General features: G+C 49.3%; 2 protein-coding genes across 3 annotated transcripts in view; one reads left to right on the top strand and one right to left on the bottom strand.

Moving 5' to 3' along the window:
• FGD1 (FYVE, RhoGEF and PH domain containing 1) overlaps positions 1-9113 on the top strand; it is a 42682-nt gene extending 33569 nt beyond the window's left edge. Inside the window, exons 13-18 of the mRNA XM_008272662.4 lie at positions 5292-5322; positions 5799-5900; positions 6048-6173; positions 6346-6507; positions 7567-7710; positions 8201-9113. Of these exons, the coding sequence (XP_008270884.3) occupies positions 5292-5322; positions 5799-5900; positions 6048-6173; positions 6346-6507; positions 7567-7710; positions 8201-8506 (871 nt within the window). The 3' untranslated portion in view covers positions 8507-9113. The remainder of the gene's footprint in view (positions 1-5291; positions 5323-5798; positions 5901-6047; positions 6174-6345; positions 6508-7566; positions 7711-8200) is intronic.
• TSR2 (TSR2 ribosome maturation factor) lies at positions 6671-14977 on the bottom strand. Of its 2 annotated transcripts, XM_070067351.1 has the most exons (6): positions 14823-14913; positions 14568-14658; positions 12254-12358; positions 11020-11111; positions 10351-10527; positions 6671-10125 (listed from the first exon to the last, which is right to left on the bottom strand). In XM_070067351.1, the coding sequence occupies exons 4-6, from the start codon at positions 11065-11067 to the stop codon at positions 9991-9993; spliced, it is 360 nt and encodes a 119-aa protein (XP_069923452.1). In that variant the 5' UTR covers positions 11068-11111; positions 12254-12358; positions 14568-14658; positions 14823-14913; the 3' UTR covers positions 6671-9990. The 2 variants fall into 2 exon arrangements, with proteins under 2 accessions (XP_069923452.1, XP_002720069.1); XM_002720023.5 differs by lacking the exon at positions 12254-12358 and having other exon boundaries at positions 14823-14977.
• Between the last annotated feature and the right edge of the window lie 1420 nt (positions 14978-16397).

The following is a 16397-nucleotide window of genomic DNA, read 5'->3' as shown; positions in this document are numbered from 1 at the left end:
ATGTCTATAATTTACCTTAAATGATTCATCATCCAAAAAATACACATTTACACACACACACCCACACACACCCACACATTTATCAGCAAAGGTGCTTCAAAAAGCTCCTGGAAAATGGAATTAAAGGAAAAGTTTATTTTGGCACAAGAAAACTGGAATCCCTGTACTTCTGCCTAGTGGTTTTTAATACACTTTTTGAAGACATGCTTACATATATATACATGGAGTAAATATGCTAAAATATATTTTTTAATTTGCATGTATTTAGTGAGAATAGATGTGCTATACTTAGGCTATCCTGCCCACTTTTTGGTATGCTTGAAATTTTTCAGAATAAAAACTTTAAAATAAGTCGGCGCCGCGGCTCAATAGGCTAATCCTCCGCCTGCGACGCCGGAACACCGGGTTCTAGTCCCTGTCGGGGCGCCAGATTCTGTCCCGGTTGCTCCTCTTCCAGGCCAGCTCTCTGCTGTGGCCCTGGAGTGCAGTGGAGGATGGCCCAAGTGCTTGGGCCCTGCACCCGCATGGGAGACCAGGAGAAGCACCTGGCTCCTGCCTTCGGATCAGCGCGGTGCGCCGGCAGCAGCGCACCAGCCGCGGCAGCCATTGGAGGGTGAACCAATGGAAAAAGGAAGACCTTTCTCTCTGTCTCTTTCTCTCACTGTCTACTCTGCCTGTCAAAAAAATAAAATGTTAAAATAATACCATGAGTAAAGTGCCCAGCCATTAACAGAGGGGTTTTTCATCTACTTCCTCTAGAGATCATTATAATAGCTCACATTTCATGCAGACTTACTCTTGTGCCAGTGAGCTAATTTTAACCTATACATTTGTTTAAACTGATTAGTGGAATCCTTACAACAACCTTGGAAGTGTCCAACCACTTTACAGATAAGAACACAGAGGCACAGAACCCTTATGTACGTTTTCCAACATCCCACAGCTAGAAAGGAACAGATCTAGGATTAAAGCTCAGGGTCTCTGGGCCTGGAGTCCAAGCTACTGACCACTGTCCATGCTACCTTCTAAGGACTCGGGTGAAAGGGTACCAAGGTCATGGTCAGGGTCAGAGAATGGATGCACATCAGATGACCTGCTTCTGAGAAGTGAGAAATGACTGGCGGGATTGTGTGGAGGTAAGAGAGAGATGCATGTAGAAGATGAAGTGAGATGGGAGCTGAGCCTTGAGACTCAGGGAGACCCAGAGAACCTCCCGGAGGCCTGGGGTTGCGAGGCGTACTGTCACATCCGGGGGAGGTGGTGACAAGCCACATGATAAAGATATATTGTCTGCAGAGAGCGAGAGTGCCACAGATGGACTCAGCCCTGAAGAGGCCCCTGAGCAGTGTAGGGTTTCCTCCTAGTGGTGGCAGGAAGACAGAGGGTTCGCTTTGCATTCACTTTTACTGCCCTTAAAAAATTATTTTTAATGAAAATGTTCAGCTAGCCACAAAGTAAAGCACAACAAGAGCTCATTTGCCCACAACTTAGTTGACCCTTGGAATCAACTGAGGAGCTTTTAACAAATACTACTGCCTGGGCCCCACCCCCAGAGATCTGATTTAACTGGTTTGGGGTGTATTCTGAACATGAGGAAGTTTTCAAAGCTCCCCAGGTGATGTTAACATGTATGCGAGAGTTTAGAACCACTGATTTAAGAGTCAACAACTATTGACAATTTTGCCTTGTATGTCTTTTATTGAACCATTTCAAAGGAAACAACAAATATCATGACACTTTGGGTATGAATGGCCAAAAGCATTACTGTGGCTCTTAAAAATCAAAAGCAACATATGGTCACTGTAAAGATATTATTAGAAAATTTAGATACATATGAAACCATGTTTTCAAAAAAAATACAATCAGAAAAAAAGTAAAATCCCCGCCAGAACCCTACCACCCAGAAATAACCCACACTGATGTGGTATCACAATCCCTTTTTGTCCTTTACTTGGCACATTTTATCATGATAGCTCTCCAAAGTAGTCAACTTGAAAGAATTACAGTGAACACCTGTAAACCCACCATCTAGGTCCTCCCAGTGTTAACATTCTGCTATATTTACTTTGTAGCTGTCCTTTTATTCATCTATCAATCCATTTGATTTTTAATGCATTTCAAAATCAGTTACAACTAGACACCCTCAAGGGTTTGCCATGCAAATTATGAACTAGAATTCAATATTTGCCTAAGACCCCACTTCATCTTTTTAAAGATTTATTTATTGGAGGCTGATGCTGTGGCATAGTTGGTTAGGCCTCCGCCTGTGGTGCCAGCATCCCATTATGGGTGCTTGTTCGAGTCCCGGCTGCTCCACTTCCAATCCAGCTGCTTGATAATGCACCTGGGAAAATAGCAGAAGATGGCCCAAATGCTTGGGCCCCTGCACCAACGTAGGAGACCCAGAAAAAGCTCCTGGCTCCTGGCATCTGTCTGGCCAAGCCCTGGCCAGTGCGTCCATGTTGGGAGTGAACAAGAAGGTGGAAGATTTCTCTTTCTCTGTCTCTCTCTCTCTAAACAAATCTAAAAAAGATTTATTTGAGAGGCAGAGAGAGAGAGAGATGTCTTAGGGTGTAGCGCACATCCCATATCAGAGTGCCAGTTCAAGTCCCAGCTGCTGCACTCCTAATTCAACTTCCTGTTCGTGTACCCTAGAAGGCAGCTGATGATGGCCCAAGTACTTGGGTCCATGTCACCATGTGACAGGACCTAGATGGAGTTCTGGGCTCCTGGGAGTGAACCAGCAGATAGAAGAGCTCGCTTGCTTGCTCGCTCGCTCTCCCTCCCTCCCTTCCTCCCTCTATCACTCTACCTTTCAAATAGATAAGTCTTTAAAAAAAATTTAGGGCTCAGCATTGTAGTGCTGTAGGTTAGGCAGCCACTTATGATGCCAGAATCCAATATCAGAGTGCCAGTTGATATCCTGGCTACTCCACTTGTGATCCAGGTCCCTGCTAACGTGCCTGAGAAGGCAGCAGAAAATCACCCAGCTGCTTGGGACCCCTGTACCCACGTGGGAGACCCAGATGGAATTTCTGGCTCTTGGCTTCAATCTGGACCAGCCCTGACCATTGTGGTCATTTGGGGAGTGAACCAGCAGATGGAAGTCCTCTCTCTCTCTGTGTCTCTCCCTCCTTCTCTGTCACTCTGCATTTCAAATAACTAAATAAATCTTCAAAAACATTTCAAGACAGAGGGATATATCTTCTATTTGCAGATTCACTCCTCAAATGGCCACAACAGCTAGGGCTGGTCCAGGCCAAAGCCAGGAGCCAGGAACACCATCCGTATCTCCTGTGTGGGTGACAGGGACTCAAGCACTCGAGCCATCTTGTGCTGCTTCCCAGGTGCATTAGCAGAGAGGGAGCTGGGACTCCGATACTCTGATATAAGATGCTGGCATCCCAAGCAGAGGCTTAACCTACTACACCACAATGCCCATTCTCCTCCTTTTTCTTGAGGCAACATTTTCATACTGTAAAATGTGACGATCTTAAGTGTACCATGGATGAGCTTTGTGAAATGTGAACACTCATGTCACATATGAGAGGTCTTTAAAAAAATTCATGGGAAAACGCATGCTATGGAAAACCATACGTGGATTTCAAAAAATGTTACACCAAAATAAACATCTTTTTTGCTATTTACTTATTTTTTGTTTGACAAGTTCCCAACTGCTGGCTCACTCCCCACATGCCCACAACAGCCTGGGCTGGACTGAGCTTGCTGGGAACCAGGAACTCAATCCAGGTCTCCCATGTGATGGCACAGACCCAAGTACTTGAGCCATCACCTGCGGACTCAGGGTGTTCACCAGAAGGAAGCTGGAATCAGGAGTGGAACTGGGACTTGAACCCAGGCACTCTAATGCAAGCATTCCAGTGTCCTTTTTTAAAGGTTTTTAATGTATTTATTTGAAAGAGTGATAGAGAGGGAAAGAGAGAGATCTTCCATCTACCATTTCACTGTCCAAATGGCCGCAATGGCCGCGGCTGGGCCAGGCCAAAGCCAGGAGCTTCATTCGGGTGTCCCACATGGGTGGCAGGGGCCTGAACACTTGGACCATCCTCTGCTGCTTTTCCCAGGCCTTTAGCAGGGGAGCTGGATTGGAAGTGGAGCAGCTAGGACTCGAACTGGCACCTGTATGGAATGCTGGCATTACCCTCTATGCCACAACAGCTCCTCCAACCAGTTTCCTAACTGCTAGGCTGAATGCCTACCTTAGCCTAAACTTATCTTTAAACTCCATTTTCCATGAACTTTTAGAAGTACCTTCATATATATTTTTCAAACAATAATGGGATAGTACATGTATCTTATATATGTCCTTTTCACTTAGCACACCATAAACATCTTATTAGATAATGAATGTTCTCTTGTAGTAGTTATACACTACCTTTTTTGATTTTTACCTGACCCCCTATTGTTGGACACAAGCTGCTTCCAAATTTTCACTATAATAAAAAGCATTGCAGTGGGCATTCTGGTAGCTAAATATTGACTCACGTCCTTAATTTTTCATGAAGTGGTTCTACAACTGTAGTCAAACTTTTCATAGTAGAAAAATACTTTTGACATCTGGAGTGTGGATGCGGAAGCCAATTAGAAGAGCCCAAATGGGAGGCCACAGGGAGGCTGGGTCCTATTCCTAGTGAGCCATTAAAGGGAGCTGTACCAGGCCAGAGGTCTTGGGGGCAGCAGGGCAGACCAGAGGGGCAGGAAAGACAGACAATAGGAACGGGAACTCACACTGATTAAGCCCTGATTAGCGCTGCAAACGCCGCCGTACTGGGCACTTGACACGGCTCCTCAGTTGCTGTTCCTCACAGCTCAGAGAGTGATAATCATCATCTTCGTGTACAGATGAGAAAACAATGGTAAACTGCACTCTCTCAAGCTTGACCTCCTCCAGTTACGGAAATGCTGCTTTCTTGTGCGTTCCATACACATTCATCATATACACGCTCTACCTGAGGCTAGGACCCCCTTGAGGAAAACTTCCTCCAAAGCCTCCACCCCTCTGGGCACCTGGATCCTGTTTTCACCTTGTTACAGCACCTCGTCATCTGCTAGACCACATGCTCCTCGAGGGCAGGGTCTTCTCTGAGGTCCAAGTTCCTGTAAGCACAGGGGCTGGCAATTACAGGTTAAATAACTTGCCCACAAAAGTAACAAGCGAAGCAGCAGAGGGTCAAACCCTCTGAACCCCAAACACTGCAATTGCTTTGTGTTAGTCTGCCTAACCCATACCTTTCTTTTTCCTTCCCCTGTCCCCCTCTCCCCCGCCCAAGGACTGAGGAGGAGAAGAAAGACTGGGTCCAGGTAACATCCAGGAAGGCTTTGTGGGTAGGGGCTGGAGGCAGGGGGGCTCTGCTTTAAAAGTCACAGAGACCAGAATGGGCCTGGGCACCGGCCCTCCAAACTGCCATGCCCGTTTTACAAATAAGCACACGGAGATCCAGACACTAAGCAGAACTCAGATGCTTCTCTTCGAAAGCTGGTTCTTCTCAGGTTACATAACCCCCCTGAGAGTCAAGCCCTGTAAAACCTTAGGTCTAAGCAACAGGCAAGAAGGCCACCTGAGGATTTCAGCCATGCTCCTCTCTCATCTTACAATTGTTAAGACTGTGCCCTGCATTTGGGAAGGAACTTGCTCAAGGTCACGTGCCCCACAGGAGCAAAGCTGGGCTAGAACCCAACTTCTCTTGACTCCAGGCTAGGGCATAGGAAGGTGAGGGGAGGGTGGAAATGGGCGGCTTTGTAGGATGATGTGACCTCTCCTGACACCTCCTCTCCAGGCCATCAACTCCACCCTCCTGAAGCACGAACAGACGCTGGAGACCTTCAAACTATTGAACTCGACCAACAGGGAAGATGAAGACACTCCACCCAACTCTCCAGTAAGAGCCCCCACTCTTCTCCCTGCACCAGCCTTCCGGTTTTCCCTTCAATCCTAAGATGACCCAGGCCTTGGGGAACAGGCAAGGGCTGGCTGGACTGGGCTGCGGAGTAGCTGTCTCTGACCCGGGACCTGGCCCTCCCCCTAGAACGTGGATCTTGGGAAGAGGGCACCCACGCCCATCCGGGAAAAAGAAGTCACCATGTGCATGCGCTGCCAGGAACCCTTCAATTCCATCACCAAACGCAGGCACCACTGCAAGGCCTGTGGGCATGTGAGTGTTGGGAGGCAAGGGCACAGCTGGAGGGACAGGCTGACAGCCTAAAGGCCCGCTTCTGAGTGGGTACCCTCCAAGTAGGGGGAGGTGACAAGTCGGTTGTGGGAGTTGGTACACCAAAGGGGAAGGCCTGCTGGAATCAGGCTCTTCTTGCCCACTTGCCACCCAGGTGGTTTGTGGGAAGTGTTCCGAGTTCCGGGCCCGCCTCATCTATGACAACAACCGCTCCAACCGTGTGTGCACGGACTGCTACGTGGCCTTGCACGGGGTGCCCGGGAGCAGCCCAGCTTGCAGCCAGCATACACCCCAGCGCCGGAGGTCCATCCTGGAGGTAGGCCCCAACTAACCCCCACAGTGGCCCAGGGGACCCCAGCAGCCTACCCAGTGTGATGGAAGAGGCCCGGATGTCTTTGAAACCGTAGGGGACTATGTACACCTGCTGATCAAGCGGCCCAGGCTAGCAGCGTGTGAGTAAAAGGAGTGAACGAAAGCCATTTTTATTGAAGAACTTCACACATTTAATCCTCAGAGTATGTGCCCATACTGTTATCATCCCTGTTTTACAAATGAGGAAACCAAGGATCATAGCACTCATTTGTCCAACGAATGGCAGAGCTGGGACTTTTTAAATGAACAAATTGCCTTTTCTTATCACCAAGTAGCATAAGACAATATAAACAATAAAAAAAAAACCACCATATTCCTTCTACCCCAAGTTAGCACTGTTAACGCTCATCTTTCTAGGCGTGCACACATACATATTTTTCAGTTAGTTATTTTAACAAATGGAGGTATTTAACAGTTAAAGAACACTTCTGTGCCAGGAGTAGTCTAAATGCTTTGCATATACTAACTCATTTCATCCTAACAGCGCTCAGTGCTCTCCTTCCAAGTCAATACATTCCCATCTAGAGCTGGGATTTCCCAGCCCAACTGCATTAACCACTCACCGGCACCCCCTGAGCCACAGTGCTGGAGCTGGAGTGTAGGGAGCAGATGTACTATGAAAAGATGAGAGAAGAGTGAGGCCTAAGTGTGCGAATGACTTGAGGAATAAACTGAAGAAAGAATGCCCACTTAGCATTTCAAGGGCCCCACCTAAGATCGGTAACACCCCTTCCACTGGCTCTTAGAGCCAGCAGCCCTGTCCACAGCAGGCAGACAAGTCTGGCTTGGAATCTCCTCCACTCTACATGACTGGGTGACACTGGGCAAATCGCTCCTGCCACCTGAGCTGCAGCATCTTCATCTGAGACAGGGAAATGGCGATCTCTACATTAGGAGGGTGGGGTGGGGTGGGGTGGGGTGGGGTGGGGTGGGTTAAAGGCCAAGGGGAGCCAGGCAGGGCCTTCTGTCAACACTGATGCTCCACATGTGTCTCCGGCCACAGAAACAGGCCTCAGTGGCGGCGGAGAACAGCGTCATCTGCAGCTTCCTGCACTACATGGAGAAGGGTGGGAAAGGATGGCACAAGGCATGGTTCGTGGTCCCTGAGAATGAACCCTTGGTGCTGTACATCTATGGAGCCCCTCAGGTATGCATCCTGTCCCTTCCAGTCCTTGGCCACAAGTGATAAGGTGAGCCTCGCTTTTAGCTGAGGAAACCAGAACCACCAACCATACGAGGCAAAGACTGACTGGAGACAAGGGGTGATCGTGGGCCAAGGATGGAGAGAAATGGGGGTGAGTTCGGGCGAGGGGGTGGCTTTTGAGAGGAAACAAGAGTTAGTTCTGGTTCGGGGGAGGCAAGAGCATGCAGAGAGGGGACAAAGGCCTGGAACCACTGTTTGGTATGCTCGAGACTAGGCCCAGCTGATTCTGGGTGTGGGAGGAGACAGGGATTTATTTGCACTGGCCTGCCTTCTAACCCCAGTTCAGACACCTTCCTGTTGGTAACCGTGGAGCCGTGGAAGGTTCTTGAGCAGGGGAAGGAAAACAGGGAGGCAGATGCAAAACCAGAGAGAAGCTGGGGCCAAGGGGAAGGAGCAGCCCCGCGGTGACGCCAGCTCCATTCCTCTTCTCCAGGATGTGAAAGCCCAGCGCAGCCTGCCCCTCATTGGCTTTGAGGTGGGGCCTCCCGAGGCAGGGGAGAGGCCTGACCGAAGGCACGTCTTTAAAATCACCCAGAGCCACCTGAGCTGGTACTTCAGTCCTGAGACAGAGGAGCTACAGCGGCGCTGGATGGCCGTGCTTGGCCGGGCTGGCCGTGGGGACACGTTCTGCCCAGGGCCCACACTGTCTGAGGACAGGGAAACAGAGGAGGCACCAGTGGCGGCGTCAGGAGCCACTGCTGAACCCCTCGAAGCCCCCCAGCCCCGAGACAAGACCTAGAGGGTTCGGGGGTGCCCCACACTCTAGCTGCCCATATCCGATTGGGGAGCTCCAGCCCCTCCCTCCCAGCTCAGTCAATACTTGAACTCCCATCACGGGCACTTTCAATCCCGAATGCTGGGTTTTGGGTTTTTTTAATTCATCTTTTCACAAATTGTGGGCTTTTAAAAAGATATTCCTACAGTGATGTTCATTTTTTTTAATCCCTGTCCCCAGGGAGGGTGGGAGCTGTTGCCAGACCTCGCCTGAATCGGGCCATTGAGTCTCCCATCTCCAACACCTTACAGATCCTGCCTCCACCCAATCCCCCCACCTCCAAAGCACCAGGGGGCAGGAGACCTGGATTCCAGTGCCAGCCCTGCCACCGACTCAGCCCTGCCTCCTCAGCCAGTGTTTCCACGTGAGGTGGTGACTAGACCCCCTCTCACCTCTCCCATGGCTTCAGCTTCCTGGCCTCAAGGCTACCCAGTATTTTATCGTCCAGACCCATGGCGGGGCCACCGGGCAGGACAGGGGAAGGGGGGTGGGGGGAGGACAACGGATACTCTTTGTTTTGTTTTGTTTTGTTTTTTAAAGAAAAATACAGTTTATTTCAGGCTTACAGTAACTCCCAGAGCACTGCTCTGCTGCACTCATCTGTCTGTCTGTCGAAAGTACCAGGCTACTAGGGTGGGCCCAGAAACCACTCCCTTGTGGACTCTGAGGTTCGGCTCCCAGAAGGCTGCTTCCAAGGTTACTCACAGGTCAAGCCACGGATTAAACAATAAGCTAGCATTTATTAAGGTCTTAGGCCTCATCCCTGGACTTAAATGGGATGGGATAGAGTCAGGAAAGAGGTTAGAGGAGGCAGAAAACAAAGCCCCAGTCTCCCAAGCTCACCACCTAGCCAAGCTCTTGGAATTCCCAGGGTGGGAGGCCAGCTGCACAAAAGGAGCATTCCTGGGAGGTTCCAGGTTCTGGGCAGAGATTCAGAGCTGCTGTGGGCAGGGTGGGGAAGGCGAGGGGAGCGCACCGCAGCTACTTGTAGTTCCCACGTTCAACTTCCTTCCATTTGCATGTTCACCGCACCACTCCTGACCCAGCCAGGCCCCTAGTGCCAACTACCAGTTCTCCTTCTGGGCCTCTCCCTTCACAAATCCACCTGCCCGCTGGCAAGCTCAAGCTCCTCCTCCAGCCACACAATACTCACTCATGTCCACTTCATAATGCCGTCCGTCACCCAAGAGGCACTCTGCCGGGAAACGGGCCTCAAGACTCACATGGTAACTTAAAGCCTGAGAGGCTGTGGTAGACTGGGTCCTACCACCCCCAGGACCAAAGACTCTAGGGGCTTTCCTTAACGTGGAGGAAACTGGACAGGGGAGTGAAGGAGAGGGTGGGAAAAGGGTAGCCAGTCCAGCGGTCTACAACCCTCCACAAACCCCCCTACAAGTAAGTCTCAAAACACCTAGCAAACCAAGGGCCCAAACCACTTTCAGCCCTACTCATTTCTTTCTCCGGACAATGGTCCAGCCATCTTCCACTATATCCTCTTCCTTAATAGTCTGGGAGTTGGGATCAGAGGGCTCAGGCTGGGGGCGGACCCCATCTGTAGCAGCTCCATCATTCATAGCCGTGACCTGGTGGAAAAGTACAAGACAGCACTGAATCCACTGGCCACTGGCAACCCATGCTCTGCTCCCAGCTTCTGCAGGACTGCTTGCTGCAGTGACCTTAGTAAAGTTCCCCTCCCTCTCCACACCACATTGCCCGCCCCAACTCATCACTTCTCTTGTCCATCTGGCTGCTTTCCCAGAAAATTGAAAACATTTGTACCCCACCCACCCAAGAGGCACCCTTGTCACCTCCATCTCTTCCACGCTGTCCGCATCCACCTCATCCTCATCAGTTTCTTTGGCTGTCATAACAGCTGTGGCTGTGACCTTGCACTTTTTTTGAGTGATGTGGGAGGCCATCTCCCTTAAAGCAGCCCCATCACCCCTCTGGAAGTGGCCGAACATGGTCTGTAGCTGCTGGCTCACCTGGCAAGAAAACATTCAACCAGCTTGCATTTTCCAGACAGTCTTCTATAGCGCCAACCAGTGTCTGCAGCAAGGGTGGGAAAGGGGCTGGAATTTTCCAGAAAAGAATGGAGCATGCTCTCCCCCAAACAGTTCACCAATGAAGCAACCACATTATGAGGAGCTCAGGTGAGGACTTGGAAGCACTGAGGGAGGGCCTCCAGCTGGGAAGGCACTAGAACTGGGCTTTGAAAAACCACAGATGCAAAAAGGGAAAGCAGTCTCATCATGGGGAACCGTGCTAACCAAGACAGAGGTGGACTGACCTCCCGTGGGGTGGGATTGAGGAATAAGCCTGGCGGAGAATGACACACGGAGAGAAATAAAAGAACACAGAGACAAGAGAGTCTCGGTTAGAAGAGTTTTGTGCACCACCCAGGAGAATGGTTGGAGTCAGGAGTATGGACCCAAAACAGGCAGGGACATGGCAAGTTGTGACCACGATAAACTCACCTGGGGCAGACTCCCATCCTCCACAACCGTATCAAACTCGTTGGTCATCAGCTCGCCAAGGAAGTCTTCCACCTCCTCTTGCTCCAAGTCAGCTGAGTAGGAAAGGAGAGAACCTTCTGGTCAACAACCAGCCAACTTCATCACCCCTGCCCACTACTGTTCAATACCTACTTGGTGGCTCCACATCTGGTTGGTGGGTAAAGGCCCAAGCAGTGAGCCTTTTATTTGCTAAAATGCTCTGCATGCCAGGTTTTAACATGACTTTTAAAAAGTCTCTGAATATTAATATCTAATTTTCAAGCCCCTGCAGCCTTATTCCTAGCCTCTTTCATCTGGCCTATTCTGAAGCACCTCCCCTCTATGAAACCTTAAGCAAGCTACTTCTTCCTCTCTGAGCCTCAGTTTTCTCATCCGTAAGGTGGGTCTAATAGTGGTCTCCTCAAAGGTCTGTTATGAGGAGTCATCCAATGCAATGCCTGGTGCAGGGGAAATCCATGAACCAGGTTAATTTCCATGACTCAAGGCCTAAAGGTTTTTAAGTGTAGAGACCCTTCACAACTGTGACTCCACTGACATGGAAGGCCACAGACTAATCGGAAAGGTAAGAAGAAAATGGATGTGACATCTCCAATGATGCATCTGTCACAGTCTCGACACCAACATCCTACTGTGTGACTTGAGCCCTCTCTGGGCTCCAGGAATCTTATGGGCCCCTACTCTAATTTGCTGAATTAGACAGTGACTCAAGTCCTGCACAAAACTCCTCACACCCTCCTTCCCCCAGATGCTCCCCCTGCGAGAGCTCATCCTCTCCCTTGGTTTCCTCCACCACTCAAACCTAACAGTCCCCATGTCTCTAACTCAGACTCCTCTGTGCCTAGATGTTTCACCGGGGCCTCTAGTCTGCCATACCCAAAGCCAGGCTCATCACATTCCACTCCAAGCACCTGCTTCTCATCCTCTTGGGTTCCTTTATTCCAAGAAAGGCACTTAATCCACCCAGCTGAGGGAACTCGAACCCCAAATCGGCCTCTTTTTCCCTTCCCCTCTACAGCCAAGCAATCTCCCAGGCCTTTAATCTTCTTTCCCATGGCTATGGCCACCGCTCTGCTTCAGGCCTCACCATTTTCTAGACCTTTACAGCCCTCTCATCGGGTCTTTCCCTCTCCAGGCTGGGCCCCATACTGCTTACTTTCTGAACTCTCTAGTCAGCAAATCCCATCCTATTACTCACCTTAGAACCTACCCATGAATTTTTATCACCGACTGCAGTGTTTCATAGTTTGCCTTTGAGAAATATCTGTTCTGCTGGGTTTTAAGGGAAGCTATCCATAGAAAGCTAATGGGAAACAAAGGTAAATAGGTTTCTTTTTAGTGGTTCTTATCCTTAGCCAAGCCTATAATATGTTAATGAGTGTCGGGACTCAAGCAGGAACTGAAGAAAAGAGCTTTTCTTACAGAATTTGACTGGAGAAGCTTTTTCTTCACTAAACATCTAACTGGGATGAGTCTTCCTTAGCATGCATTTTGGAAACACTGGCCTAAAGGATAAAATCAAAGGCACACAGAGCCTTCCAGGTCCTGCCCCCGCCCCCAGTTTCATTCTAGAGCATTCCTCCACCCCACCCCACCCCACCCCACCCCACACACGTGCAAACACCCTTGCTACAACACTGAGTTCCCTGCCACGTTCCAAATATAACTCATTATCGCCTCAAACCACAGAACTATGAGTGTTGTTCTTTCTGCCTCCCCAATGTAGTTAACTCCTTCTCATCCCCTAACACGCAGCCCAGGGGTATGTTGTGGCACAGTGGGTTAAGCTGCTGCCTACATCGCTGGCATCCTATATGAGCACCTGTCCTGGCTGCTCCATTTCCGATCCAGCTCTCTGCTAATGTACCTGGGAAAGCAATGGAGGATGGCCCAAGTACACGGGTTCCTGCCACCCACATAGGAGACTCAAATGGAGTTCCTGGCTCCAGGCTTACAGTCGGCCCAGCCCAGGCCATTGTGGCCATCTGGGAAGTGACCCGTGGATGGAAGATATCATTCTCTTTGCAATTCTGCCTATCAAATGAATAAATAAACCTTTTCTTTTTTCTAAAGACCCAGCCCAATCACCACCTCCCTCTGAGAGGCTTTCTCCCCAGTCTCATGTTACCCCAAGTACCCTGAGCTTTTATCAAAACACCTATCATCGGGACCGGCACTATGCCATAGCGGGTTAAAGCCATCACCTGCAGTGCAGGCATCCCATATAGGCGCCAGTTCGAGTTCTGGCTGCTCCACATCCAATCCAGCTCTCTGTTATGGCCTGGGAAAGCAGTAGATGTTTCAAGTCCTTGGGCCCCTGCCCTCCGCGTGGGAGACCAAGAAGAAACTCCTACCTCCTGGCTTCAGACTGGCACAGCTCCAGCCATTGTGGCCATTTGGGGAGTGAACCAGCAGATAGAACACCTATCTATCTCTCTGCCTCTAACTCTGCCATTCAAATAAAATAAATAAATAAATAAAACCAAACAAACCACCTATCACCCAGGATGTAACTGTCTACCTGTCTGGATCCCTCACTAGACAGTAAACTTTCTTGAGACATGAGAATCTGCCTACTATCATTCCAAGGGCTAGAAAATGAATAAGGAATCTCCTCAAAAACCACATTCTGCAACAGGTCCTCTTTCAGACCCCTTGTTGCTCTATAACCCTTAAGATAAACCTAAGGTGCAGATATTTGCTGTCACAATAGCCACGTGTGGTTACTGACCAAACGGAATGGCCAGACTAAGGTGTGCTAAAATTGTAAGACAGCAGATTTTGAAAACATAACGCTAGGGGTTGGCGCTGTGGCGCAGTGGGTTAAAGCCCTGGCCTGCAGTGCCAGCATCCCATATGGGCGTCAGTTCTAGTCCTGGCTGCCCCTCTTCCGATCCAGCTCTCTGCTGTGGCCTGGGATAGCAGTAGAAGATGGCCCAAGTCCTTGGGCCCCCGAGCTCCTGGCTCCTGGTGCAGCTCTGATCATTGCAGCCATTTGGGCAGGGAACCAGCAGATGGAAGACCTCTCTCGCTCGCTCTCTTTCAAATAAAACAAATCTTTTTAAAAAAAAAAAAAAGAAAGAAAAGAAAACATAACGCTAAAAAAGATGTAAAATGTTTTAATGATATTTTATGCTGAGACACATTGAAATATTCTGGATATATTGAGTTGGGTGACATTATTAATTCAGCCTGCTTCTTTAAAGTAGCTGCTAAAAAACTTGAAACTACAAAATGTGACTGGCAATGGCCAGTGCCAGGGTGGATACATTTGTAACCACATACCCGTTTGAAGAGCTAGGAAACTCAGATTCAGGGAGGTAAAACGCCTTGTCCAAAGCACAGCCCCCAAGGCATTCGTCCGCAAGATTCCGAGTTCAAAGTCAGGGTTTATTCCACCTTGGCTTCATATATCACCACCAGCTGCTCTAGAGGAAGCGCAGGCCCACCAGGGCTGGCTTCCTCCCCTCCACGTCCCCCACACGGGCCGCCAGCGCCTCGTGTTCACTCACCATTGCGGATGAAGTAATCTTCCACTGCCCCCTCCAGCCACTCGGCCTTCTCCTGGCTGTGCACGCCCCCGAAGCCATTCTCCACCGCGATCTGCGAACACAGGCCCGAGCCCACCACGTCAGCCCATGAGCCAGTCCCCGGCATGGCCAGGGGCCCGCCGGTCACGATACCCACACAAACCTCAGGCGCCTCGCTCGGCCAAGTCCTGTTCTGCCGCGAGCCCTAACCGTGATCCCGCCGTGGCCCCCACTCACCTGCAAGGCAGGCCAAGCCTCCAGTGCGGCACGGACCCCGGCCCTGAAGAGCGCTCGCGCATCTTCCCCAGCGCCCGCCATCGTCAAGTCTGAACCACGTGACGCCCAAGCGTCCCAACCCCTTGGCGGCTCAGCCCAGGCAGAATGAGCCGAAAGCCGAGACTGAGAACAGATCTTCGCTTTTCCGCTGAGCTGGCAGCAAGACTAGAGCAATAGAAAAGCCTGTCGGAGTGATTGATGACAGCAGCATCGTTACTCAATGGACCTGGACGACCTGTGGTACTGCGGGTTCGGGATCAGATAAAATGTGCGGAAGTTAGTACCGATATAGATTGCAGGCCCTCGGACAGAACGCTCAGAGAGCATATCCTAAAAAATCTGGATTTATGTCTAGAGCACTGCGACCAACACCAACAGAATAGGTATTTTTCTGACGTGCACTAGAGCGATCTCCAGGAGAGACCAATATGCAAGGCCACAAAGCAGGCCTAGAGAGATTTAGGATTGAAATAATACAACCACAATGGAGTGAAATTACAAACCAATAACAGATTAAGCCTTTAGTATAATATAAAGTATATTAGCTCAAAAAAATTTTTTTGTTGGAAAATAACAAAAAAAATCAATAACATAAAAAACCTTGTGAACTTCATAAACTTGGAAATTAACAAACTCCTAAATAATGAATGGGTCAGAGCTGGCACTGTATGGCTATAGCTCCCACCTTGCAGGTAGGGGTTTTACCCGCTATGCCATAACCCCAGCCACAGTAAATAATTTTTAAAAAAGAGAGTAAAATAATGTTAAGGCAAACACGAAGAAAGAGATAATGGAGGTTAGTGCAGAAATAAATGAAATAAAGAGCAAACAGTAGGGGCCGGTGCAGTGGCATAGTGGGTAAAGCTGCCGCCTGCACTGGCAGCACTGCATGTGGACACCGGTTGAGTCCCAGCTGCTCCTCTTCCAATCCAGCTCTCTGCTGTGGCCTGGGAAAGCAGTAGAAGATGGTCCAAGTCCTTGGGCCCCTGCACCTGCTTGGGAGACCCAGAAGAAGCTCCTGGCTCCTGGCTTCAGATCAGCACAGCTCCAGCCATTGCAGCCAATTGGGGAGTGAACCAGTGGATGAAAGACCTCTCTCTCTCTGCCTCTCCTTCTCTCTCTGTGTAACTCTGACTTTCACATAAATAAATAAATCTTTTTTTTAAGAAAAAAAAAAAGAGCAAACGATAGAGAAAATCTGTGAGGCCAGAAGTCAGGTATTTGAAAGATCAACAAAATTTACAAACCTTTAGCTAGATTGGCTAAGAAAATAAGGAAGAAGATTCAAATTACTGAAATCAAAAATGAAAGAGGGGATATCATTGCTGATCAGCAAAAAATACAAATACTGTATTTTTGTATACCATTTATATGAAATGTGTAGAACAGTAAAAAAAAATACAAAATAGATGAATGGTTATACAGGGTTTGTAGGAGGGAGAGGAATGGTGCATGTCTCCTAACAGGTCCAAGGTTTTTTTGGGGAGTGATGAAGATGTTCTAAAATCAGATGTGGTAGTGGTTGCTGTTATGGGC

The sequence above is a fragment of the Oryctolagus cuniculus genome, chromosome X (genome assembly GCF_964237555.1).
Source record: "Oryctolagus cuniculus chromosome X, mOryCun1.1, whole genome shotgun sequence".
In the NCBI taxonomy this organism is placed as follows: domain Eukaryota; kingdom Metazoa; phylum Chordata; class Mammalia; order Lagomorpha; family Leporidae; genus Oryctolagus; species Oryctolagus cuniculus.
Note: the sequence above shows the minus strand (reverse complement) of the source record. Positions and strands in the feature narration are given on the sequence as shown.

What these genes read in the sequence shown, in the direction of transcription:
- TSR2 (XM_002720023.5), bottom strand. Translation starts at nt 14,903, where the DNA reads ATGGCGGGCGCTGGGGAAGATGCGCGAGCGCTCTTCAGGGCCGGGGTC. An exon ending in AGGATGGGAGTCTGCCCCAG is followed by an intron (nt 10,528 to 11,019) that starts GTGAGTTTATCG and finishes TTTTCTTGCCAG; the next exon opens with GTGAGCCAGCAGCTACAGAC. An exon ending in ACAGCGTGGAAGAGATGGAG is followed by an intron (nt 10,126 to 10,350) that starts GTGACAAGGGTG and finishes CTTTTCCACCAG; the next exon opens with GTCACGGCTATGAATGATGG.